General features: G+C 38.3%; 3 protein-coding genes across 7 annotated transcripts in view; 2 read left to right on the top strand and 1 right to left on the bottom strand.

Annotated features, from left to right (window-relative positions):
* The window catches only part of arvcfb (ARVCF delta catenin family member b), a 195,467-nt gene extending 191,577 nt beyond the window's left edge, over window positions 1-3,890 (bottom strand). For all 5 annotated transcript variants that reach the window (XM_088435373.1, XM_088435568.1, XM_088435492.1 and 2 more), the window contains exon 1: window positions 3,751-3,890. The gene's annotated coding sequence lies outside the window, so the exon portion shown is untranslated. The remainder of the gene's footprint in view (window positions 1-3,750) is intronic.
* Window positions 3,891-5,409: 1,519 nt separating this feature from the next.
* tango2 (transport and golgi organization 2 homolog (Drosophila)) lies at window positions 5,410-18,330 on the top strand. The gene is made up of 9 exons (XM_088422677.1): window positions 5,410-5,623; window positions 6,192-6,314; window positions 9,702-9,790; window positions 12,898-13,017; window positions 13,126-13,243; window positions 16,614-16,681; window positions 16,777-16,927; window positions 17,409-17,513; window positions 17,684-18,330. Exons 2-9 carry the CDS (start codon window positions 6,259-6,261, stop codon window positions 17,802-17,804), a joined length of 828 nt encoding a protein of 275 aa, XP_088278803.1. The 5' UTR covers window positions 5,410-5,623; window positions 6,192-6,258; the 3' UTR covers window positions 17,805-18,330.
* A 952-nt stretch (window positions 18,331-19,282) lies between these two features.
* Window positions 19,283-27,423, top strand: dgcr8 (DGCR8 microprocessor complex subunit). The gene is made up of 14 exons (XM_088424233.1): window positions 19,283-19,345; window positions 19,655-20,626; window positions 21,338-21,500; window positions 21,711-21,853; window positions 22,236-22,575; window positions 22,697-22,894; window positions 23,269-23,370; window positions 23,461-23,559; window positions 23,681-23,763; window positions 23,857-23,957; window positions 24,065-24,171; window positions 24,346-24,473; window positions 24,606-24,719; window positions 25,692-27,423. The coding sequence occupies exons 2-14, from the start codon at window positions 19,946-19,948 to the stop codon at window positions 25,773-25,775; spliced, it is 2,343 nt and encodes a 780-aa protein (XP_088280359.1). The 5' UTR covers window positions 19,283-19,345; window positions 19,655-19,945; the 3' UTR covers window positions 25,776-27,423.
* Window positions 27,424-27,490: the final 67 nt, after the last annotated feature.

The raw sequence follows: 27,490 nt of genomic DNA, 5'->3' as shown, positions 1-27,490 counted from the left end.
AATTATTACATTTTTAAAAAGTATATTAAACTGGTTGAATATTTTTTGAAGAGTCATGAATACATTCTCAATGTAATATAAAATAAAATGAAGTTAACAAACACACACACACACATATATATATATAAATATATATATATATATATATATATATATATATATATATATATATATATATATATATATATAATTTATATATAAATATAATTACTATTATTATTATTATTATTATTATTATTATTATTATTAACCAAAATTATCTCATTATCCCATTAAGAACCTTAATCCTTTCACTTCTGATTTTTTTCCCCCCAGAAAAAATTCTGTATTTTCCGGACTATAAACCGCACCTGTATATAAGCCGCAGCAGCAAAAATTGAGCAAAAAAAGATCTTTTGCCACAGATAAGCCGCACTGGACTATAAACCGCAGGGCTCAAATCATGAAGAAAAAGTCGTGGCTTATTGTCCGAAAAATACGGTAAAACTTGTGGCATATAGTATTTGTTCATAAGTCTAGGATACTTGGAAAATTTGTTAAAAATATACTGTTAAGTTGTAATTTGTTGTAGTGGGTTTTGGGGTTTTTCTTGCTGTGGGGTTTTATGTTTCTAAATTCATGTTTGTTTAACTCATCTTCCTTGTCTGTGTTCTCATTAGTATAAGTGTTGCACCTGTTGTCCACAGGTTCTCACCCCCCATGTTTCAACCAATCAAATTCCCCTGCATCATGTTCCTGTCCAGCTGTTTTGTGTTATCCTAATTGTGTGTGGCTTATTTGAACCTCAGTGTGTCTCAAGCTAGTTTTCGGGTCATTATCTTTGTCATCCGTTCGTTTGTCCCCGTGTCGCGCTTCTCGTTCATATTACTTTAAAAAGTTCCCAGTTGACCTTCGTATGTTATAGTCTTCTGTTTTCCCCAGCCTTCAGTCTTGTTGTTAGTAGAATAGTTTGTTTTTCAAGTTCTTGGTTGTCACTATTTTGTATTCAGTCATTCTTCGATCATCTGGTCCCTCTTTCATATTAAACATTATTTTTGGAGCTCAACCTGTTTCTGGTGTTCGTGCATTGGGGTCCTCTACCTCCACCTTCTCACTCGCCAGGCCCGGACGTGACATAAAATTTCCCACTTTCATAGATTAGGTTACAGGACCTGGGATATTTTGTCCCATCGGTATTTTATAATAATAATAGTAATAGTAATAATAATAATGTGCCAGAGAAGTGAAAATATCAGCAAACGCCTACAATACATAGTAATCTGTGTAATCTGTAGTAACACACATACAGTATATAGCACATCACTATATTTCCGCAGTACTAGATCATGAATTCACGAGAAATTGTAAGAAACGCACCTACCGTGTTGACAGTGGGCCCAGCACTGGCTTGTTGTGTATGAAAAGTTGATAAATGCTACTAGAATCTATAAATATGTGTGTAATAAACTGCTGGGATGCCATTTCATTCATTATAGCTACCATTCCTATACCAGCTGCAATTTTTTTTAAAAGCTGTGGGACGCATTGTCTTAACGGAAGTGAAAGGGGTAAACCCCAATAAAAAACCTTAAAGTTGATTCGGAAACAGAGATAATTGATGCAGCGGCATCCGAACATACAGTATGAGCCCATCTTACTCAGGCCATAGAATATTGAATGTTCAAATATCTGTGGAAAATGACTTTCTGCAAGAGCAACGCAGAAAATTACAGTTATCAAGCTGAATGTGACACAGTATACGTGTGAATTTAGGTCTGTGGATTGTCATAGTATACTTATGGTCAAACCCTGAAAATGCTGAGATAAAATCCAGTATTTTCAGTGTATTTTTACATGAGACTTTAAGCATAGATTTGATTTGACGGATTGGAGACTGATAGAGCGATCAATTTCTGCCAGAACCAATACATTAAACCTGGTTGAGCAGGTTGTGGAAGCGGATGGTGTTCCTCCTGATAGCATTCCCAAACGGTAGCGCTTTAAAGTTAAAAAGAATAGTTCTATAGTGCTTTATGAAAATCAATCTGGGAGTCTGTTTGAACTGAAAAAATAATCTACAGAACCAAAGGCTCGTAGAGCACCTACAATGGGCTTGTTTTACTTTCCATATTGCTTCCTAGGTTGTTCAAAACAAGAACGCTCATGTGCAGTGGGGAAAATCTAAAACACATATTGTTTTGTATGGCACCTCAGGTAACATTGGCAAACACTTGGTTATCTCTGCAGTTGAGTAATAAACATGGACACTATTTGCTCAACTGCAATAGCCATTTGTCAGAAAAAGAAATGCTTACAAGTACTTCATAGTCTTGACAAGGATGTTGTAAAATAACAGTATATGAATTAATGTTTTTTTAGCTGCCAGTCAGTTTTCAAATTTGTAAAAAAAAAAAAAAAAAATAACTGTTTTTTGTGTAAAGTTGTCATTCCGATCTGCTTTGCATTATGTGCTGTATTAAAGAAAAAATGTTATTTTTAATCATCTACTGTAATAATTGATTTTTAATTATGAAGCAAGGTTCTGATCAAAAACAGAAGTATGAAAAGGGAGTACACAGCCCTGTGAGAAACAGTCAATGCCATCCTGTTAAGATCAAAATTGTTAACACATTTTGCTTCTGTACCATACACGCTTATGAATGACATCTCGATACAAGTAATATACAGTATAAGATACAAACAATATATGAAAATGCTCAGAGTGTACGAATTATTTTAAACTCACGTAGACATATCCATGTGATGCAATGAATTGGCAGGGCATGCTCACGTAACATGCGCAATGGATCTGGCATTAACCAACTTTTAATGTGCGTTCAAATCTGAATGAGAAATGACAGTTTCAAATACCACACCTTTTTCCAATAGGAAACAACTTTCTCAGTATATTAGCACATTAGAAGAAATCAAGGTTGAAGCTAGCCTCAAGACATATCCAAACCAAAATAAAAACGACATTTTAACCTTTAAGATGGGCCAATAGTGCCACAAAGTGAAACTAAATGCCAAAGATAGGGCCACCTAGACTAAATGTAACTTTAACAATACGAAAATATTCTGTTGGATTTCTGGTGCTCAATGATCAAACCCCTCAAATACAGTATGATCTTATTAATAACATGAATCCCAGTCACCTCATGTACTAAATTGTGGTGTTTTAATTCTACATGACGTTTTAAAGCAACAAACCCTGACAACTCACCATTAGATCTGACAACAATCCAATGCAGGCCACAGCATGTGATGTATGATCGAGACTCGACAGGTGGCGATAAATTAACTGCTCGAGCGCAATTAAGTTAATTAAATGTAATGCTTTCCTTTGCATGAAAGCTGGATATTCAACAAAAATGAACAGAGTATGCACATAACTTTATTGACAGTATAGACGTAATTGGGGGGCACCATGGCAACTCTCTTAAACCAGAGCAAAATCTACGTAATAATAACGGATTAAATGATTGGCAGCTCGTTCCAAATATCTGGGTCTAGTACGAAAATTAAACCCACAAATTATTATGTCTATTGAGGTAGATAGCAAAACTACGCAGGCTACGAGAAAAAAATAAATAAATCCCGGTCACGTTGGGGTAATGACTAAAATGCATCATTGCCTTCACAATTGTAGTTCACAACGGCATTCACTGCGACCCCCATGTGAGTTGTAAAGGCACAACTTGGTATTGCATGCACTGTGTTGCTCAATAGGCACATTTGCGCGACAACGCGATGTGATGCATTGTTTCTTACCTCAATTTGTCCAGTCCATCTTCCTTTAAGAACCAAACGAAAACCTGCGAGATGATGAGCCGTAGTCCGGTGGTTTGATTGAGTTGCTTTTTTTTTGTGTGTGCAGTTTAGCTGCTGCGGACCTTCTATGTCAACCTCACTAATCTCGCTCGTCTATTGGTGCGTTCACTTGCCTTTAGTGTAATGCAGCACTTGCCCGAAAACACATGAAAATGTTGAACCACTAAATCAAAAGTTGCACCTTGGTTGCGCAGGTGAATAATGTTCATTGATGTCGGTGGCGTATGAAAGGCTCATCTAAAACAGAAGATGCTGTCGGACACACTGTCTCCGTCCATCCCCTCCCGCACAGACCGGAGGAAATGTTGAACTGTAGAAATTCAGTACAGTACTACTATTTTGGGGTGTGTGGTATACGTGGTATATGGGTGTGTGTGAGATATATATATATATATATATATATATATATATATATATATATATATATATATATATATATATATATATATATATATATATATATATATATATATATATATATATATATATATATGTTTTAAATTGGTTATAAGTCACTCATTGCCTTTGCAGGAGAACAGGAACAAAACATACGTTTTCAAGTCAAGGCAAGTAAACTTTTATTATAAAGCACATTTAAAAAGACCGTGGTCGACCAAATATATATATTCAGTTCATTCCCCCTGTTTTTTTTCAATGCTGTCTTGTCTTTGGCCTTTATTTGATTCCAGACCAGTGCCTCTGCCTCACTGCTCATACACTGCAGGCGTTTAATCAGAATATAAATAAATAAATACTTTTCAGTAGGTGTTGAATGAAATTCTGTGTGAAAACTGTGCCAACTGTCGACGAAGTAATGGATCAAAAAGTCCCAACAAAACCACAAACAACACTTTTAGCAGTGCTGTACTATTGTATGACAACAGTAGCATGAACGTAGAAAATTGTTTTCCAGCAGAAGTAAAAGCCAAACTCATTGTTTCCTATTTAGTACCTACTTCCTGTTTAATTTAGGTTGAGCTGTGTAATTATTCTTATTCTTATTCTTACATTTTATTTAGGTTTTTTTTTTCAGTTCTTAGGATAGATACAGTATATTGTGTGTCTTTGTATTATAGTAATGTGGTAGTTTCTTAGAAAATCATGAACAACCTTTGCACAATCTATAGTTTAGATTATACAGTATATCTCATTTGAACCTTAAAGGGATAGTGTGTAAGATTGAGACCATTTTTCATTTCGGACAGCAGGAGGTGCTGCAGGTGCTGCAATTACCATTGTCTGTGGCTATAACACACATGGCTGCCTCCGGAAAAGTGCCACCCCCCATGTAATATAATTTAATGATAACTAGTCCTTTATTATATTTAAAACATACCTTTGGTCATTAAAACACATCAATTTACAAGGTGTTTCAATTTACAATCATTTAACTTATTTTTTTAATGAAAATCTTGCACACTGTCCCTTTAAGCTGCAACTTCGTCATAGATCTGCAGTACATTTCGAAAGCCACAATATCAATGCTTTTATTTTGGTAATTACAGGAACACACCACAAGGAAATGAAACTTTATTTACTTTATAGCGAGACTGAACTGGCCAATCAGCGTCAAAAGAGAACCTTGGGCAAAAAAGATGCGCTCGTTTTATGTACCTGAATGGCAAGGGTGGGCGAGCTGTGGGACGTCAAACGCAGGCTCAACCTGTAAACCTCCACATAAATAAAAGAGAGACGATGCGGTTTGAAAATCGAAATCACCACTGAGCCATCCTTTAACCTACAATATGCAGGAGCAAATCAGCGGTATTGAAACTTCTTTCCACAGACTGTCACTCTATGATTAATATCGGCGGTGAGTCACGAACAACTTATTTTGAATCTACTCACTGTTTTATTTATTTACCCATAGTAATGTGCAACAATTGACCCTAGTATTGCTAACGTACCGTTATAGCAGGCGCCGTTGATCGTTCAAAACTATACATGAAATGAAGCAATTATACAAATAATATAATTTTAATGTGTTTATTTAACGTTGTTGCCTCACACATATACATTATAATCGCAATCGTGCTTCGCTATTGTGGTCCCTGGGGCCAAACAGTTAACTTGTTTGGATTAGCACTGCAAATAGTACATACTGTATGTTGTCTCTAGAAACCGAAAGTAAGCTGAATGCTGACCTAGATTTCAATACTACTTTAAACGCGTCTATGGGTCCATAACTACCATGGAAGAGCTCGTTGCAAATAACTTAAAATGTTATTGCAATCGAGTTAGTTCTGGAGAAGATCGTTAAAATGACAAAACATTTTGATTGTAAGCAAGTTCAACGCTCTATAATTACATTCCCACAGACTAAAAACTTATAAGCTCAAACATTTTTTGTTAATTTTTTGCTATTGTCTACTTTCTGCTAGACATGACCCGCTTTTGAAGGTGCAAGTGGACTGGGTGAAAGCCTGTCACCAATCTCCCACAACATCCATGTGCATCATTTTTATTAAATTTGATCCCCGGCCTGCATCCAAAAATGCCTACAGGTAATTTCCCATTTTTACTATTAAGTCCGAGGGAAACTCACTTTACACTCCTCTGCATATTTTTGATGAACATGAAAATGAAAAGCTCCTCTATTGGAGTGATATCGTCCTCGATATCGAAGCTCCTGGTTGTACTGTAAACAACACTGTAGTTTTTGTTTTGATAAATTAGTTCGTCTTCGCCTTGGGTGATGCCTAAAGAAGAAATGCTGGTGCTTCGATCTCTTTCTGTAACAATTTGGGACTTAAGGCCCAATGCACCTTAGGCCTGATTCCGAAATCAGGGCATTCGCAGGGTAGTATTTATATAGCTATTTTTATTTTATTTTTATTTATTTATTTTTTTTGGAGGGGAGTGCGGGTTTCTATTCTTCAGCTCTTTCCCTCCTAACAGGCAACTGTCTTTGTTCTAATGCAGTGGTCCCCTACCCCTGGTCCGCACGGTACCGGGGCTGCGTGGGCTGCTCTCGAAATAATATTTTGGAGATGATTTAGTCCAGTTCCATTCAATAATCACCCCCCCCCCCCCCCCCCCACACACACACACACACACACACACACCCGTTGACCGTTGGCCTCTGGCCGCTGCTGTTGATATTACATACATAGCGAGAAGGATGATGTGATTTTTATTTTATACTATAGATAGGATTTGAACATATTTTTCTTGTGGGTTTATCACATGAGTATCAGGACATAGTGTTTGCTATGTACTGTACTTTTTTTTTTTTTTTTTAATTAAAAAAACGTATTACTCAATGTCCACCTAGGGCTGCACGATTACTGTATGTCCAAAATGAAAATCATGATTATTTTGGTTGCATTGAAATTGTACATTGAAGACAATTATTGTCACATGTATAGCACGAAACCACACAGTGAAATTCTTACTCTCACGATTATAAATCACAATTATTTATCATGTTTCATGTATCAATGTCTATTTATTGCACTTTTTTAAACAAGTAGTAGACAAACAAGGCCTCAAAGCTTGATACTTGAAAAAAAATGAATTAAAAAAAATAAAGTCAGTCATAATTAATCCAACTTCACCCAAGACATGGCAAAAACTTGGCACACAGAGCAACATAGCTAACTTACTTGCTGACTGCAAACCAATGAAAAAAATGAAACCTACTTAAAACCAAGCACAGACTACAACAACAGGCCTGTACCAACAGCCACAACAGCCTTAAAGGTTTTTTTTTTTTTTTTTTTAAAGTCTAAATTCTGAAAGAATCACTCGACGTGTGTATAGACTTACCAGTCAAAATGTAATTTTTGTCATTTCAAACCCAATTTGTTCCAATTTTTGCCAATTGGATTTTCCAAAATGGGTCTCAATTGACAGCTAGTATGGTATTTTGGGGGATTAGAAAAGCAGAGGCTGTTGTCTTGCAAACATGTGGAAAACATTGTAATCTAAAGACTTTTAAAGTGGAATTCAAACCTGAAATCTTGGGAGCGTGCCTGTGAGTTGAGGCTGCTGCTAAGGCTTGGTTTGTGCTTGACACGTGAATGCTCCACGCGGCGAGAAGACGTGCAGAATCTCTCCGACACGCGTTTTACTAGAAATGATATCATTTGACGCATGGAGCCGCATGGAGTTCGCAGACGCGCATGGAGTTCGCAGACGCGTCAATCATAAACCAAGGATGCGCCGCCCTTCTTGCAGGATTTACTTACCTGCTATTTCTTACCTTCCGTTTGCTCCCTGGTGGTAGGATGACTGAAAGTGCTTGATTTGACATGTAGGTACCCGGCTTTTTAAATGTTAATAAGGCAGAGGATTAGCTTAATTAATCGTGCCAGCCAATATTGTGATCGCGATTAAAATTCGATTAGTTGTGCAGCCCTGTGAATTCTTCATCACGGTAAAGTGTCAACGTAAACGATCTCCTTCACAACTTCACGAGAATGATACACAGCCCCAACAGTTAGTCCAAGCTGCCCCAGGAAACAAATAGGAAGGCATGGAACGTGCATGCTTAGGCAAATGTAGGGAGACAAGAAAACTATTACACAGAGGTCGTGTTGTTCCTGCAGTTTGTCTTGCCACCTAGCAAGTGCACTATTAGCTATTGCTTCTCGATTAACTGGTTTGTTAGCCAAATTGTTCAGCTCAGGCTCGGGTGTCATGGATGAAAGTTAAGTAGGTATGCAAACGTACAAAGTGAAGCATGGGCGATATCGCTAAAGGAGACAAAAGATTAGATTTTGGAAGCTGATCGGGAAAACTAGTCTTCAGTCGGTTTTGCTTGATTGTGCTGTTTTATGTGCATGGGTGTAAAGCAAGGCGAGGCATAGGATCAATCAAGCCACCGATTTCACTATACTGTATATTATAAGCAGGCGACCAACCCAATGCCTTGTCAAACAACTCTTTGAACATGACCAACGTAATTGGCTGCACTGGACTTATTTTAGACTTCTTTAGGCACGTTAGATGACAAATGAAATGTATCCATCCATCTATTTTTTTGTAGCCGCTTAGCACGAGAGATATAAAAATAAACGAGTGTGTCCATCAGAACATCATGGCGTTCTGGTTTCAAGGATCGCAGGCTCGCTAGTACCAGCTGACTTCGGGCAGTAGGAGGGGCACACCTCGATCTGGTTAATCCGTCATAGAAACATGCTGCCCTTCAAGGTCTAAGTGTTGCTCTTTTATACTCTTTTACTGGTAGTTATTGGCAAGTTGAAAGACAAGTGGCATACTAACATACTTAAATATATTTGTTATAGTCCGCATTCTTTTTTCAAAGATAATGCTATTTTAACATCCTAAATAATGACACGATAAATGAACAATACAAGTTCAATCATGTCCCCTAACATACTCTCGGCATTATTGTTAGTTCTGTTGTAAGTAGGAAGTAAGTGTGACCTTTTAGTGAGTAATGCAGACATGTGCACGGCTGCACAATGAGCCATCTGTACGAGTTAGGGTGTGATGTGGCACTGAGCTTTATTTTAATCCCCCAAATGCTGAGAGCCAACGACATACCTGGAAAAAGTCCATCTCTGTCCTTGTCTCTGGGATTCTGACCCTGCCTCAGGAGATCAAATCAGAGGTGTTTGTGCACTGACTCAGACATCAACCCGAGGAAAGGTGAAACAGTGTCCTCATTCAGTAACAGCAGTGCTATTTATAGACCAATGCTTACAACAGCAGTAATGCACATTTAAGATGCTACATATTAAAATGTTTCTTAAAGCATGTTTGCACAAGCATCTGACTCATTTTAGTACATACCTACATCAAGGAAAAACTATATATACCGGGACTGACCTGACTACCAGTCTCAAGACTGATAAGTTGACTCGATAAATGTATTTACTCCCTGATAAGCAACGGTACTAACAAGATGCCCACTTTCTTCCAAGGCTAATTTTGGCTGCAAACAGAGATGAGGTTTACAACAGACCATCGAAGGCTGCAGACTTTTGGGGGACCAATGGTGACATTCTCAGCGGTAAGTCACGCTGAACGTTTAAACCAAGAACATGACATAATTGCCTGAGTGTTATTAATTTCCAATGTGATATGATGACACTTTTCTGCCTGTAGCTTTAAAAAAAAAAAGAAAGAAAGAAAGAAAAGGCCGGTGTCCAACAAATTGTCTATGCAATCGGTCTATCTCTAATGACTAAGTCAGTGAGACTAGCTACGTATTCAAGATTCTAAAATGATAATTATCTTCAGATCGTCAACTGGCAACATTATATTTTGTCATGTATTAACTTAAACAGATTTGAGTTATTTTGGTGAGAAATTTTGATTTTTCTTTTATTAACACAGGTCTGAAGAATTCTGTCCAAACATGTAAGAAGCCAAATTAAATGTCATCTTACAAAATTTTTAAAAAGTATTTCCTGAGACCTCTGGAAACTTAACTCTCATAATAAGTGATTAGATAGTATGTACAGTGGACCCACGCTACACCAAATTAATCCATTCCGGGGTTGGGATCGTGAGGCGAAATCGTCGTCTGGCGGGAAACCTATGGTAATTAGCTAATGCGTACCCCCAGATAAACACATCAAAATTGTATATGCATATTCAAAATTGGTAAAAAATAGTATAGTAAGTACTACTTATATATAATATACATATTTACAATTGAATAACATCATAAATCAAAAATTTTATTTGTGTGACATTGATTTGAGCTACTTATGGCCATAATCCCTAATGAGGGTATCCTAGTCTAGCTTAGCCTAGCCTTCTTCGTATTTCTTGATTATCTCCAGCTTTGTTTACATACTAATCATCTTCTTACTTCTCCCTTTAACACCACTTACAATCTTGGGATCCATGGCTAACCAATTAAAGTTTGAATTAAGCACTGAAACACACAATAAATACGATATTGTAAGCACTCACACTAGATCAAGTCTTTATCATGTCGGGATCTTAGTGACACCATTTTAGTGACGCCGTAACCCAGGGTTCCACTGTATAATTCTTAAGCACCCTCTGTTGGTGTAGGTTCATAGCACATATTGGCTCCTTTATGTCACGTTCTCCTGCTACTTGCATTCCATCACGATGCTAGCCAATGAGTATGCCGCGGTAGTGCATGGGAATTTATGGTGTAGCTAGTTTCCTGGCTCTAATGTGTCATTTCCGATACCCCTTGCGGTGCAAACAGTAACCTAAACTTGCAATACAGCCTGTTCCGGTATGTTTGGAATTTGTGAGATTACATCATCATTACCTAGTTAAAAAAAAAAAAAAAAATACAATGACAATTTCTTAGAAATGACATCTATGAAAGACACAACACATGAATAATGAAAATACAATTCTTAATAGTCCCAATGAAAATGTTTGCATGCACGGTGCACGTTTGCATCTCTAAATATGTGTTTTTTTGTCTGTGTTTGTTTTATTCTAATTGAAATCAACAGCTCTGTCACAGCCGCTCTAGTATCTGCAGAAGCACAGGCATGGACGCCACTTTCTTTTAGGGAGAGTGGTTGAGGTCCTGGGAGTGAGATTCATGCCTTATGTATGGTGTGTTCAATTTATATAGAAAGGCAAAAGTTAGATCTTAAAACAACGCTAATGCCAAAACTGAGGGATCTCGGGACTTTCTAGTCCTACAGACAAGAAAAATTTGCTGTACTGTAGTACAATGACCATATGTCACACAATGTCCACACTTCCACTTCCTACTTTGAAAATATAAGTGATGTGCATGTGTTGTACCACATGAATGCCTTTTCAACGTGGCTTGGCTTTTCACTGTGTTTGTACAAGACCCAAAATTCTAATTTTTACTTAAAATGGCAATGCTGTTTTCAAGCCAAGGTAAAACTTGGTCTGGAAGAACATGATCGTGTATCTCGCAACCTGATCTAACATCTTTGGAAAGAGCTACAACAGAAATGGAGTGCAAGAAATCAAAAAGAAATAGTCTTCCCTGCACCTTAGAATCTAATTGTCCACCCTTTTGCAGTAAATAATTTTTAATTGACTAATGATCAATACGCATTATGGCCTACAGCAGGAGAAATAATCATCTTATTCTTTCTTCTGGAGGATGAAATTCAGAGATAGCATCCTTGTCCCCTTTGTAATAGACGGGTCGGGACTTCAGCAATGGGACCTTAATTGATGTCTGCTTTTATGCGATGTGACAGGAATAAATTGAAACTGCCTTATCCGTGGGACTTGGGGGAGGTCTTGAAGTAGACGTAGCATGATGAGACAAGAAGTAAGCTACGACTCCCAGTGGGATAGGGCTAGCTTTGTGGCCACTTCTAGAGCAGTAAGATCGTTTGGCTCCACTGGTCTCTGTCAGTTTTAGTGGGCTGTCTTCATTGATCACCCTCAAATGCAATAGACTTAAATGACCTTCCCTTTCCCTTGACATGTTAAGTCAGGAAATGTGCTGCTGCAAAAGAACATTTATTGATTGATATTTTTCATGATTGCAAGATGATTAATATTATGTATCACATGTCAAGCGGATAGTCCATTTTAATTCTACAATTCTATATTCAGGGATGCACATAAGTCGTTAGCAGAAATTTACTCTAAATATACAGTAATGTTAAAAAAAAAAAATATATATATATATATATATATATATATATATATATATATATATATATATATATATATATATATATATATATATATATAAAACTATGTATATATATATAACTATGTATATATAAAACTATGTATATATATATAACTATGTATATATATATATATATATATATATATATATATATATATATAACTATGTATATATATATATATATATAACTATGTATATATATGTATATATATATATAAAACTATGTATATATATGTATATATATATATATATATATATATATATATATATATATATATATATATATATATATATATATATATATATATATATATATATATATTATGTGCTGTTTTGAAAGCTGCATCCCTCTATTTTGTTTCTCTGTAGTTTGCGCTATGCTCTCACATATTACTGGTACAGAATTTCTTGGAATTTAAGTAATCTTACTATGACCCTACAAAGCCTTGGAACGGTATAGATAAGATATATATTCTTGCACTAATCAGGTCTAGACCTGGAATGTGGGAAAGAAGGGGGATCGTGGCTGGGCATCACCAAGAACGGGAAGCTAGCTGCAATCACAAACTACATGGAAGGACGGCCCAACCCAGATGCGCAAGGAAGAGGTGATATTTGTTTTGCTCATCTGTTCTTTTTCCTGTATCCTCCCCTTGTTTAGTGCATCATTTTTTAAGCATTGCAATTTCATTAAATCTATCATGAACATTCCACAGGTTTCCTTGTTTCCAACTATCTGGTGGACAGGGACTTGGACTCCTACTCCTACCTGAAGAAGGTCTCAACAGAAAGTCATCTGTATAATGGCTTCAACCTTCTAACAGCAGAGTTTACGTAAGTGACATATTTTCCTAGGTTTGAATGCTGGACTTTAGTCCATTAACACTCCGTTGTCGATATTTTTCTGATCTTAACATGTTAACTCCCAGCCCAGTTTAAAGGGATTTTTGATTTACACAGCTGTCAATGGTAGTGGCTGTATTAATTTTGTATTTTTATGTTAGGGCACTCAGACATGATACAAGTTCCAGGGAGGGTAAAAGGAAATGTTTTTCCTCTCCACTTCCAAAACTAGCTCAGTTAGACGCTGGTCCTGGGTGAAGCTACTGTATGTAGTTGTCCACATAGTCACTAGAAGCAAAAATTAACATGCTTCAACTTGACTGGTTGACCTTCCTGTGTGTGTTGTCTCACTCATTTAGATACATGCGTGCACTTACTTCCAACCCCCAAAGGACCAGCTCTTTCGTCTGGCCGTGACTAATTTGTATCTCTTGATTCTCTTGCTTGTTAAGACATTACAACCTTGATGAATAATCTATGTTCCATGTTCTGCACTCAAGTGAATTAGTCATTGAGCGCAGTTGGTTTCACAAGTACACGAAACCGAGGCTGGCTTCAGTGGAGCTAATACCATATACAGTCCCTCATATATATTTCAGCCATCTCATCTGAGATGTGCTGCGCTGTATGTGATCAAGGCATAACCACTATTTCACGTTCCAATAATTGTATATTCTGATCCCCATTCACATCATCCTGTCTTATAAATAAAAACATAGACCTGGCCAATTTGGAATAAAGATACTATAGCTGCCGTTAGCTAAGATGTCTTGTTTCATAGATGTACAAGTAAAACTTTACGCAACATGAGATGCGCATCCCGGCACATTCTTCACAGAATTCCACAAAAATACAAAAGCTGACATTGGCATATAACTTGTTTTATGGTGTGTGTTACCAAGTGGAGAGCGGGATGCCAATTCTTTGCATTGATGTTACCTTGAAAGACATTTTTGATTTTTTTTTTTTTTTTTTTTGACTGAGATTAAATAGGTTTTGTGTCATTGTAGTCCTTACTTAGCTACAGAATAAAGTGATAATTGTCGGTAACGTATATGAGAAAATCTTTTTACAAAAATATTATTTGTATTACTTTTTTCATATCAACAGTATTGTTTAACAATGTTGGTGAAGATCATAATAAATACCCTGGTTTAGATTTTGGAGATAATGTACCATACATGGTAAATTCAGAAAATGCCAATTTTTGCGATGAGAACAAGCAAAGAAAACCTTAGCATCCTAGTCGTTCTTCCACTGTACTGCCAATACAATCCTATCTGATATCAAAAATTGTTTTAAAATGTGTTCCCCTATGACAATAACTAGTTTAACACCTTATTCCAACATCAATTGATTTTTTTGTTTTTTAATTTGTCGAAACCCCACCCATTTTGTTGCAATCTGTGGTAAACTGTGATAATCTGCTAACAAGCATATGAACAAACATTTCATACTTAGTGAATTGTGGGCTGACCAGATACAGGTTTATTTTGTTGGGATTCAGCCATGTTTTTTAAATCCAAACAGAAGGCACCAGTGCACACCAAGTGCAAAATCTCTCTGAATCACAGTCCACACCAAACAAGTGGACTGAGGCTGCAAGCGGTCTCTGGTGTCATTCAGATCATTTTAGCTCGAATGTGAACGTTACATGAATCAAGCGCAAAAGTGCCGTAATCATGAAATAGAAATATCTTTAAAAATACATTAACACTGTTTGAAAGATGAAAAAGTCCCAATTTTCCACGAGCATTACATAAAATATACATGCTAACGGTTTTGCGCTACGCGCTTGATATAAATTAAATCTAAACTAAGTAAAGCTCCACATAGCGATTAAGAAACTGCTTTGCTCCTTCGATCTTGACGGCTCATCATTAGAAGGGTCTACCAGCTCACGGAGATCAGTAAAAGCTTGTTTTCTGCTCTTCCCGACTCATTCCCTGTGCCTTTGCTCTGTGGCTTTGACGTCTTGCTGCTCTCTCGTCAAAGCCTAAATATGGCCCTCAGCTTTTTCTCCCTAAATTCATAAGCAGAAAATGCTCATGTTTCAGTCAACGTGATCTATGTTGATCGGTTTGAAGTATTTTAAGCATAGTGCTGATGAGGTCTTGTTAGCATAATACATTCTGTTGTTTACAGTGCCCCCTTGCACGTTTGATCATTCAGTGCCCACTGAGCTCAATCAATCTCTGCCCCAAGTCAGAAACCCAAGAAACCTGATGTAATCACACTTGAAAATGAATTGGTTGACTCACAGTTGTGAAGTATGTGATAGGTTCCAATGTCATGATTTTCAGCTGGTTATGTACATGCAATTTGCAAAGGAGGTCAGAGCTCTTGTGAAGACAAAAATATTGATCAGTACCAAGATTCAAACAAATTATTTGTGGCAAATCAAGTCTTCTTGGTCACTGTTATAAATGAGATGCAAATGAAGTATCCTTGATAGCGCAAGATCCTTCTCCTATCCTGGTCAGAGGTGATTTTTGTTGTGTTGTTGTTTTTTAAATCGCTAATTATTTTTTTTCTGGATTGTCAAATTACTTTTTTGAGTGATAAACCACAGTTGAAATGTCTTGAAATAAAACTCATTTTAGTCAGATCGAATCTGTCGATAATGTTACATAGGTTGGTCGGCTGTTTATTGATTGTTTTACTATAGCAAGATGGACTTGCAAAAGCGGGTGTTAATGAAGCCATGTATTGTGCCATGTTTTTTTTTTTTTTTTTGGCATTTAAATGTATTTTTCACATATTTCAAGTACACATGAGCAGACTGTGATTTCTCATCCAATGTCTTCCCAATTCAATGTTGTAGGAGTGACATGAAAAAAAACAAGTTCTTTTGATCAAAGGATTTTGATGCCTTCTTTTTATTTCTTTTAAATTTGGGGGGCTTTGGATGCTGACTTTTCCCCATGATTTGTGGAAATTGCATACAAGAGGTTCATCGGCTTTTTTTGAAGATGTTTTGTGTGTGAGTGTGTGTGTGTGTGCGTGCATGCGTGCGTGTGTGTGTGTGTGTGTGTGCGCGCGCGCGAGCAGAGTAAATGTATTATTTCTCCAATGCATTTCAATGGCTGTCAGTTTTATTCTGACTTTGACTGTTAATGGGCTGGCCTGTTCCCTATTTCTTGCACCTAATACCTGTATCTGCATTTGAAATTTGTGGTTTGACTTACACTCAAAAAAATTAACGTGGTGTGGTCTCGACTTCCCTAGCATTTCCATGTTTTAATTTCCGCTGGAGTTCAATATTTATTGTCTTTCGAAAATATCAAAATCATAAACTGTTTGACTGTATTACCAACTGTATCATTAAGAGTTTCATTTCATTTTGGGATGTCTGATATAGAGCCAAGCAAGATAATTTGTGTTACTATGGAAACAGAGGCAGCACTGGACCTACCCGCCTAAAACCAGGTCTGTTTTGACTGTGTGTTTATGTACTTGCACGAATGTTCTTTGTGTTTTAAATATGATTGCTGGTGAGACTGACTTTATGTGCCATTATACAGGAATCTACAGCTTGAGTAATTCACTACTGGACACGCCATGGAAGAAATTGCTGCAAGGCAAGCGTCACTTCACCAGCATTGTCAACAACCCGTCTCTGTCCTGCGACAAGCTTGTGCAAGAGCTGCTGGATGTACTCAATAATGAAGATCTGTATGTTTAATCCAGAGATTCACAAATCTCAACCAACCGCATTTAAACATTTATTTTTAACTGTATTGTATTGTAGTGTTTTAAGGTAGTTGTCTAAATGTGCGTACAAAAGTATGTTGCTTTTTTAGCCTTGGACAACTTTGTGTTTAACTGATTCCAATATTTTGTAAATACATCATCTTGGCTAATAAGCATAAATGAATGTTTTCCGCAACTTTTTAATTGCCTCCACTTTCAAAAAAGGTGTACATCACCATACACATTTCGAAATCTAATAGAATATCCTTGTAAAAAATGGCGCTTGTGTTTCCTTGCAATTGTTATTGTCATTTTTTTTCCAGATACTCGTATCTTTGAAGTTGCACTTAGGAGATATGGTATAATGTGTAAACTTGAGTACATGACAAAAATGTAGCTAATTACTGAGAAATAGCAGTTGCACTTTAAAAACTCTTAACTGCTCCGTGTGTCTGTTGAACAGGAATTCACCTGATCCCGCTCAGGAGAGCCAAGGTGAGGGTTACAGCAAGTCCATGATCCAGGCTCTGTCAGCCGTGTGCGTGCGCACTCCTGATTATGGCACCAGGTTGGTCATTGTAACTAACACCAGGTATCAATTAAATGCCTGGCTAAGGCTCAAGTGCAGACACAGTCACTGCCAGAAATCACCAATGCATTGAGTTAAGCAAATGATCTCAATAACCTGCCCTGTTCCAGTCTTAGTTGTTTGCATTTTCAAACTGTTTGTTCTTTCAGGGCCAATACAATTATCTTGATTGACGCAGAGGGGAACGTGACCTTCACAGAGCGCTCCATGCCCAATTGTGACACAAACAACTGGTGCACTAGTTCTTTCCAGTTCAAGCTGCACGCATGAAGACATTATGAAGGAAATTGGCTTTGTGCCACAGAGTCTGAATGTTTCTTGCGTTATCGTCGCCAAATCATCATTTTTAGTCCGGCTTTGGTGATCGATCTCAATGCAGCAGCAGCTACCACCAGTTATTCACTTGGTTTTGATTAAGCTGTAATGGTATGAGAATTATTTGAAGGATTTCTCCCCAAAAAGTGGAATCGTGATTTTAAATATTGCACATATGTTGCAGTGTCAACTGCTGACAACAACATCATTTAATCATTCGTATAATTGTTGAAAGATGTAGCTGTATTTTTCTTTCAAACCCAATTCCTGTCATGATTTTTCAGTGGAGTTTGATATCAAAGATTTATACAGTACATCTGTTTTAAGATAAAGGACAGATCTCAGCACTTGTTTTTTTGTTTTGTTTTTTAATTCTCAATGGCTAATGAATTATTTTGCATCATATTCAACCATGCATATACTTTGGAATAAAATACAGGTAATAAAACTCTTGGTGTCTGTATTCCAGACATAGATCACATTGTGATTTGTAAGTTTCAATTTGTTCTGCATTTTCAATTTATGCATTTGTACTGGCACAATTTAGATTGTGCTTGAATTTTCGAAAAAAAATTCAATTTAACCACTTCCAGGACACTCCAGTATAGCGAGGGCTTTTAGGTTGCATACTGCTTTCTAATGTGCATACTGCATTAGTTTCGGTTTCGCAAATACCGTACAGCACCTTCACGAATTTAAAGCATTTCGCATCAAAGGGAAAACATTAAAAGATGACATTAGGGAGCTGAAACTTCACCTAGATGGTGACAACATCCAAAAGTTCAATGTTGCAAGACCACTTAGTTATTGCAAACATCCTTGGGTTAAATACCGCAAGAATGATGTGGAAGAAAATGATCCAAAAATGGTCAAAATACTTCACAAGGGTTAATGCGAATAAACGATTACGCCAGTACAAAGAAATGCAGTGAGTACACCTTGAATTGCTCTTAACATGATAGCCCACTAACATGTTATTTGCACTTAAAAAAAATATCTATTCGGAAGTTAATGTCTCTAAACGTACTTTAGAAATATATTTAAATTTAACTTTCATGTGAGGCCGAGATCAAGGCACATTTTTACAATAAGATGGTCTTCACACCAAAACTTTGTGCCTCGCCTGCCATATGGACGTTGTTCTGTTCATCTAATCCTGTAAAAAAAAAAGTTTTGTCTGACTTAAGGATATTTAAATGTGTAAGAAAACGTTAGCGTTTCATTCTTACGATGGGTGGAATCTTTTTTTCAAGAATATTTTGTTAGTGCTGCTCTTGTTGCTTTCCTGCATAGCATACGTGCAACAAACGATAGTCCCGGGTGGTTTTGACTGACGGCTTCGACAACCAATCATTAACAAGCCGGCACTACAAGGCGGAGCCTAATTTGAAGCGCAGTCGTGCACTACTTCAAGATGGCGGAGCTACCAATGAGTCTGGGTGGCTAAGACACGTTCAATAGGTAGTTAGGGTTTGACGAGATTGTTAAATGTATTGGTGAGTATTCACGCAACCCCGCACAGGCGTGAAGGCTTGGATAGCATTATGGTCTCTTTTTATGGACTACAATATAGCTTCGATGATCGTTTGTTCGCCTCTTAGCCTTGATGCTAAAGCTAGTCTGGCCCTGCTCTTGACGAATTAGGTAACGCGTATTTTTTTCTAAGTAGTTGAATAGCTCGGATAAACTCTACGGTAATTGATTCGTGACTACTCCTCGGAGCTAAGTACTACCTGGCAGACAGTGGTCGTGAGTCGTGATCATATGTTTTCTGATTATGCTTTCACTGTTAATGTTTTTCCTAGCTGCCCGAGGAATCGCAAGAGGACGGTGATCACTGTCTGGATCCCACATTAGGCTGAATGCATTGTGATTTCCAATAATTGAGACAGTGATTCTGAAAGCTGTCTACATTAATGAAAAGAACAATGTAGTCAGCTTAGCATATTCATCTCTGATACGGGTTCTATTCTGGAATATGCGTCTGCATGCATTCTACTTTTAGATAAGAACAAATATCCAGCGTCGTTTTAAAGCTAATAATTAAGATTTTTTTTTTTTTTTGGGGGGGGGCGGTTTAAATCGTGAATAAAACAATGGAAATAGATGATGTTCTACCACCTCTCCCTTTGGAGCCACCCAATGATTTTGGCCAAGATGAGGGCAGAGCACCTCCACCACCTCCCCTGCAAACGTCCAGTGACGCAGAGGTAATGGACGTTAGCTCTGGTGGTGATGGATACATATGCACCCTAGCGGACGGGGAAGCAAAACCACAGAAGGCGCTTGGTACTGGCACAATTTCTTTCTGTAGCCAGCCCTCAAATGAGGCAACTTATCCCAACCCGCTGTGCCCCAGAACAGCTCGTCATGCTCCCAGTGTAACCAAGCTCCTGCCAGATGTCAAACTGCTTAAGGATGTTAAGGTTCGCGTTAGCTTCACTGAAAGCAGCTGTAGCAAAGACAGAAAGGTTTTATTTACAGGTGAAGAACAGGAGAGAGTTAGTGATGATGTTTTGGGCAACATGAATGGTGAGCTGGAGTTCCCAAGTGATCAAGGGATAGCTGTAGGTAGCTCAGGAACAACGCTTGAAGTGGGTACAATTGAGGAGGCTGAGGTAGACCTGGAGAATAAAGTTGAGTATGCTGTCCTGGATGAGTTGGATGACATCTATGAGATTTTCATGGATAATGAAGATGATGAAAATGGCTTTAAGTCTGAGGTCATAATTCAGCAAGCACAAGCAGACGATGAGTCCATGGCTTACACGTATGAGGTAGGTTTCTCCTTTTACAGTGGTCATGTTTTGTCTTTTCTTAAATTTTCCACAAGTGTTACCACGGACACTTGAATCTCTCTAATATAGCAAAACGTTATCGTTAATGGTCTACTGTTTGCTCAACTTTATTCAAACAAATCTAACTAATTTTGACTTGGAAAAATCTACATTTTTACTCATTCATATTCAACAAGGGTCAGAGTCTAAAAACTGAACGGCTGTAACATGTTAGGTGGTTCTATGATTCTGCCTCAGCCCCAACTTTTATTGGCAGTCAACAGCTATGTGGCAAGTACCTGTATGTATGTACTGGAATAGTGTGCTGCCATGTCACTCTTTTTTTTTTTTTTTAACATTTTTTTTTAACTTTTCTTTATTGCACATTTACTTCTGGCAGCAAGCCTCTTTGTCTGAGGTGGTAATTTTGCGTATCCCAAAAAAAAAAGCCAATTGAAAAATAGTACAAAAGGGTCTCTAAATTAATTGGTTGTTGATCCTTTTGATGTAAAATCTCTTAATATGTTCAATCTAACACTCAAATTAAGGCAGTGAATGGGAATGTTTAAGCTTTTCATCCTCCTCCAGTACGTGAAATCAAATTTGAATTACGGAGGTGCATATATAAACACCCACAAATTTCATGTTTGTCTAACTGAATTGTTAAACCAAATGTCAGGATGAGGATTATCCAATCTCAAACCCTTTTAGGAGGAATTCGACAATGATGTTGATGCTCTGCTAGAGGAGGGTATGCCAGTCCCTAAAAAGATGCGTCCAGCAGAGGACAAATATGGTGGTGACAGTGACCACCATTCAGAAGGCGAAGGAGGTGTTCAACCAATGATGACCAAAATTAAAACTGTATTGAAAAGTAAGTGTTGTTTTTTTTTTTTTTTTTTTTTTTTAGTGCTGTTAAAAAAAAAATGCATCATAGGCAATTTTAATTTGGGGAGGCAGAGACTACATAGACTATTCTCTGGTGCAACTGACATATACCTCTACTCTGCAGTCTGCACCCCTAAATAGTCCAGAATCACTATCTAATTTCTTTTTGGTTTGCACGTGTGTGTCTATATGTTAGGCCGGGGACGACCACCCACTGAGCCACTTCCAGATGGATGGATCATGACATTCCACAACTCAGGCATTCCAGTGTACCTGCACAGAGAGACCAGAGTAGTAACTTGGTCCAGGCCCTACTTCCTTGGATCAGGCAGCATTAGGGTAAGTTTTGCTGTTTTTCTGTTAACCCCAAACACCACCACTCCGCTTGACCCAACACCACCACCTCCTTTAAATTTCCATTACAACAGAGGCTTAGCAGGATGGGGACATGTTCATCTCAACTGTGCAGCCCTGTGCTGGACATTCCACACTCTCAGTGTGTGGGGTTCCGCAGTAACATTTCTCGTGTGGCGAGTTGGGGTGACTGTTTTTACAGCGATTCAAAATAGTTGTAATAATAGTTGCCTTTGCGTGATGTGGTGCTGTCACAAAAGTATAGTCCATGAAGGCACATTTAGCCCAAAAAAAACAAAGATTTAGGTATGTAAAGTGTTATTTCCCCTATGTGTCTTCCAACTCTTGATCTGCCACTGTGATCTAGAAACACGACCCTCCAACCAGCAGCATCCCCTGCTTACACTATAAGAAGATGAAGGAACAGGAGGAGAAGGAACTGAATGGCATTGCGGAGCCTCAAGCAGACAAGCTTCCCGTTAAGCCCAGCGAGAACGCAAATGGTGACGGCCATACAGAGCACTCTGACCACACAGGAGAGGTGCATAATAATGTACCCACCTCCTGTCCTGATGACTTTGGCCCAGTGGGTGAGGGCATCACCAATGACGGTCAGCCTTCTAAGGAGGCCCCACCATGCGACATTGCTCAAGGAGCCCTAGGTCAAGTCAGAGCCAAAGTAGAGGTGTGCAAAGATGAGTCCATTGGTAAGAAGTTTTAAGATTGCAGCTCAGCTATGTTTCTGCAGGGTTAATTTCAAGTTAGCTTCTACTTTGAAAGCTATATTTTTTTCAAGGTGGTCTTACTGATGTTATAAATACTTGACAGAACTTGAAGAGTTTCGCCAGTATCTGGAAAAGCGCTTTGACTTTGAACAAGTGACAGTAAAGAAGTTCCGCACATGGGCCGAGCGGAGGCAGTTTAACAGAGACATGAAGAGGAAACAGGCTGAATCAGAAAGGCCCATCCTGCCTGCAAACCAGAAACTCATTACGTTGTCAGTCCAAGATGCGCCTACTAAGAAAGGTAAAAAATGTTGTGCAGTTCATGTGGAATATTCAAATGATACTTTTGAGATAGCGTTGCACTTTATCGTCAGTAATAATTACCCGCCTTGTTGTCTATCATTCCCAAAATCTAACATTGTGTTATTCAAAATTGACCTGCGATATAACATTGTCATTGTGCCTCACGGGACAACCACGTTCATTCATGCTCAATCCACCTAGTACACAAATGTAACAGTTCAGTTAAGCATGGCCTGGCATCTTGCATCTTTGAGTCAATCAAGCTCCCTGAGCAGACTACACCATAAAAAAGACCTTGTCAATTTTGTTTTTCACTCCCAGCAATGACGGTAATCATTCACATTAATGTTACCTACGGTATATGTTTAACAGAATTTGTCATCAATCCCAATGGGAAGTCTGAAGTTTGCATCTTACACGAATATATGCAGCGTGTCCTTAAGGTTCGACCTGTTTACAACTTCTTTGAATGTGGTAAGTTTTGCCTTGAGAGAAACGATTGCGCTGAAGCCACCTAACACTCGGTCATTTTCAGTGAGTGATCCATATTTTTGTCCCCTGCAGAGAACCCAAGTGAACCCTTTGGCGCATCTGTCATTATAGATGGAGTCACCTATGGCACAGGAACTGCAAGTAGTAAAAAACTTGCCAAGAATAAAGCTGGTAATTTGCTAACTGGACATTTTGTGACATGCGTTTAACACCACCACATAAAGTGGTGTGATAGTAGTGCAAAGACATAATTGCTTTGGTCATCTCTGTGCCAATTATATGTACGCTGTAGCCAGAGCCACACTGGAAATCCTTATACCTGATTTTGTGAAGCAGACCTCTGAGGAAAAACCCGTAGAGGCAGATGAACTTGAGGTACCTTCAGCCGTTCTCAAAAAAAAAAACAAAAAAAACCCACAATACTGGAGTGGGCAAACATTGTGTAACATTGAGCGTCTTGCCCTACAGTATTTTAACCATATCAGTATAGAAGACTCGAGAGTGTATGAGCTGACCAACAAAGCGGGCCTTCTTTCGCCTTATCAGATTCTTCATGAGTGCCTTAAAAGGTGTGTAAAATTTCACACCCACACAAGCAGCTCCATCAATAGTTTAGTTTCTCTTATAAATGCAATTGTCTTTCAAGGCAATAATTATTGAACTTTTTGACCTGTAGAAACCATGGGATGGGAGACACTAGCATAAAATTTGAGGTGATACCTGGGAAGAATCAGAAGAGTGAATATGTGATGACTTGTGGGAAGCACACTGTGCGTGGTTGGTGTAAGTACTTTCCTTTTTGACATGTTGAGTGTCCTGACTGCATTCATGGATCTTTTTTAAGAACAATTTGGTTGCGATGTTAAATTACAGTCCCTACCCAAATGTGCATGCCACATCAGGACGAAACTTGGACTGGCACGTGAATCTAAAGTGGTTTTGTTTCTCTGCAACCAGGCAAGAACAAGAGGGTTGGCAAACAGTTAGCATCTCAGAAGATTTTGCAAATGCTTCATCCTCATGTGAAGAACTGGGGCTCACTGCTGCGGATGTATGGCCGAGAGAGTAATAAGATGGTCAAGAAGGTAGGCCTTAGTCTTTTGGAAGTTCTGGACTGGGTGAGACTTGCGTCAATCAGAGTGCCCAATACATTAAAGTTTTGGGTGAGGTTGCTGTGTGATTGTCTCATTGTATGTACTTACTATTTTATTGTATAGGAGAGCTCAGACAAGAGTGTGATTGAGCTGCAGCAGTTTGCTAAAAAGAACAAACCAAACCTTCACATCTTGAACAAACTACAAGAGGAGATGAGGAAACTGGCTGCACAAAGGGTAAGTCATTCAATGATTAAATACGTAGTGTAAAGCATAGTAATGTAGCTTAAATCTGTTATTTGTATTTATAGAATAGGGTTTTGTGATGTGCATATGCCCCCATTTATGTAGCTACCGATACTTGTTAATTTCTGGTATTTTTCTTTTGCACAGAATGACTAGCATAATGAACAAATGATAATTTACAAAGTTGATGAGCCATACAGTTAAGTTATGGGAAGGAATAGTTCAAGCAGGACTAAGGGCATAAGTGAGCATTTGTAAGCAGCAATATGGTTTCATCCAAAAGAAAGAGCATGACGGATGCAATATTTGCTCTGAGGATGTTGATAGAAAAGTACATAGAAGGTCAGAAGGAGCTTCATTGTGTCTTTGTAGCTCTGGAGAAAGTTGAAGACATTGGCGAGATGTGCTGTGGGGTGTGACAGAAGAGTTCAAGGCGGAGGTGGGATTTCATCAGGGATCAGCTCTGAGCCCCTTCTTGTTTGCTATGGTGATGGACTGCCTGACAGATGACGTTAGACAGAAACCTCCATGGACCATGACGTTTGCAGATGACATTGTGATCTTTAGTGAGAGTAGGCAACAGGTGAGGAGGAGCTAGAGCGGTGGAGGTTGGCCTTGGAAAAGAAGAATGAAGGTTAGCCGCAGCAAGACTGAGTATATGTGTGTGAAATGAGAGGAACCCAAGTGGAAGAGTGAAGGTACAGGGAGAAGTGATGAAGAAAGTGGAGGATTTTAAGTATTTAGGGTCAACAGTCCAGAGCAATGGCGAGGGTGGAAAAGAGACGAAGCATGTGCAGGCAGGCTGGAACAAGTGGAGAAAAGTGTCAGGTGTGATATAGAAGAGTTTCAGCGAAAACCCTTGGCGTGAAAGCAGTGCTAACTGCTCTACATAGAAGAAGAGTGCAAACCCACAGCCGAAGTATTCACAGAACAAAAAATGTGTGTATTTGTTTATAAATATAGGAAGAAACGAGGAAGAAACCCAAGATGACCATCATGGAATCTGCCCAGCCTGGAAGTGAACCTCTCTGTACTGTTGATGTTTAACCAGTAAGATGGACAGCAGACGCCACACTCACCTTCACTGCAACATCATCGCTATGTAGGATGGTATCATTATGCCGTTAGAATTGCTCGCTTGCTTTTGTCTGTGTGTAGTCAGATTGGCTGATAAGACATCAGGGTAGGACAAAATGCACTGACAGACCATAGCGCACATACCTCTTTAGATGCATCCCAGCTAGGGAACAAGGAGAACGTCACCCAGGGTGCAGATAAAAGGGCATGTGATAGACATTGTTAAAATACAATGCGTGCATGTCTGACTGCAAGAACCGCTACCTACCATGGTTATGTTTTAAAAGTGTCTTAATAGCTGCATTTTAACATCGGCATCTGTGTTTTTGTTACCCTGTAATCTATTTGGAAGGGACTTACTTGTATTTACAACATAAATTAGGAAGCGAAATGACTTGTATTTTAGTTGCTGGCGTATTTGCTAATATGAGGAGTACATAGTTTTCTTCAGAATTGACTCGGTTTGCATGCTTGAAAATGTGTCGTGAAGTGAACACTGAACAATTATTGGGACTCGTGTCCCGTCAAACATATTTCTCGCACACGTTTTACTCCAACCCCGGCCACATAGTAATTTCCTTGGGTCTTGGCTTTACAACACTAACATTAGAGTACTAATGCCGAGCACACCAGTTAACATTTCATTAGCTTTGCTTTATGGTGCCCTTAAGCTTAACGAAAAGGTCTACGTGCTGCCTTTGCTCATAGGTGTGGAACTCCAGTCTTCGAGGGCCGGTGTCCTACATGTTTTCTAACCTTCTCTCAAACACACCTGATTCAAATGATCAGGATCATTTTTAAGCTCCTGCAGAGCTAATCATTTGAATCGGGTGTGTTGAGAGAAACCCGTAAAACATGCAGGACGCCGGTCCTCGAGGACTGGAGTTCCACACCTATGCCTTAGCTGATCCATTTCACGAAGGGCTTCGAGTGTATTGGTTGGACCTAAAACTTGGCCAGAAAATGAAAAGACCAAGTCCCCTCTACAAAATAAAGCATTTATCTAGCAAATTAGAATTTTTAAAGATATGTGTCTAAAGCATGTGTTAAGGTGTCTTAATGTACTTTGTATTGGTTTTGAATGTTTACCTTTCTTGTGACAGCTGACCATGTGTATGCACCTAAAACATTTTGCAGAATGCAAACTTGCAATATTCAGTCGAAAGGCTGACCTCAAAATGCCGCCAAGTCATTTAGTTTAACACATGATTCTGAAACTATACCAAAGTCTAAAGTCCAGTCATATGCATTTTACAGACTACCTAAAGTTCCTGCAAAATCTAACGTTCAAGTAATATCCGAAAGAGATAAGACGTGCTAAAATCAAACCTTGTGTGTGCATTTAAGTATTTGGCTTGTAACATTTTTCAAATGTGAGGCTGTTCTTATATGGTTGGTTTTGAGTTTTTTTGTTTTGTTTTTTTTTAGTTTGTCTGTCCCCTCGATTATGCGTGTGTTGGCTCACTGTGAGAATTGCTTTTAAATGTTATGCTCTTGACTTGCACCAGTGACTTAATTTGTATCATGTTGCCGACAAAATGAAGTACAGTATGTATTGTAACAGGGACTCCATGACTGGTGATGTTTGTTATGCAAAATAAAATGTATTGACTAATAATGTCTGCGGTATTCAAATGAAATGCTGGAAATGTTATGCAGTAAGGGATTTTCATTTTTATACTGTG

This window comes from Hippichthys cyanospilos, chromosome 1, assembly GCF_059441005.1.
Source record: "Hippichthys cyanospilos isolate Australia breed blue-spotted pipefish chromosome 1, RoL_Hcya_1.0, whole genome shotgun sequence".
Classification (NCBI taxonomy): Eukaryota; Metazoa; Chordata; class Actinopteri; order Syngnathiformes; family Syngnathidae; genus Hippichthys; species Hippichthys cyanospilos.
Note: the sequence above shows the minus strand (reverse complement) of the source record. Positions and strands in the feature narration are given on the sequence as shown.

What these genes read in the sequence shown, in the direction of transcription:
- tango2 (XM_088422677.1), top strand. Translation starts at nt 6,259, where the DNA reads ATGTGCATCATTTTTATTAAATTTGATCCCCGGCCTGCATCCAAAAAT. An exon ending in GCATCCAAAAATGCCTACAG is followed by an intron (nt 6,315 to 9,701) that starts GTAATTTCCCAT and finishes CTTTCTTCCAAG; the next exon opens with GCTAATTTTGGCTGCAAACA. An exon ending in CCCAGATGCGCAAGGAAGAG is followed by an intron (nt 13,018 to 13,125) that starts GTGATATTTGTT and finishes AACATTCCACAG; the next exon opens with GTTTCCTTGTTTCCAACTAT.
- dgcr8 (XM_088424233.1), top strand. Translation starts at nt 19,946, where the DNA reads ATGGAAATAGATGATGTTCTACCACCTCTCCCTTTGGAGCCACCCAAT. An exon ending in AATTAAAACTGTATTGAAAA is followed by an intron (nt 21,501 to 21,710) that starts GTAAGTGTTGTT and finishes TCTATATGTTAG; the next exon opens with GCCGGGGACGACCACCCACT. An exon ending in TTGGATCAGGCAGCATTAGG is followed by an intron (nt 21,854 to 22,235) that starts GTAAGTTTTGCT and finishes ACTGTGATCTAG; the next exon opens with AAACACGACCCTCCAACCAG.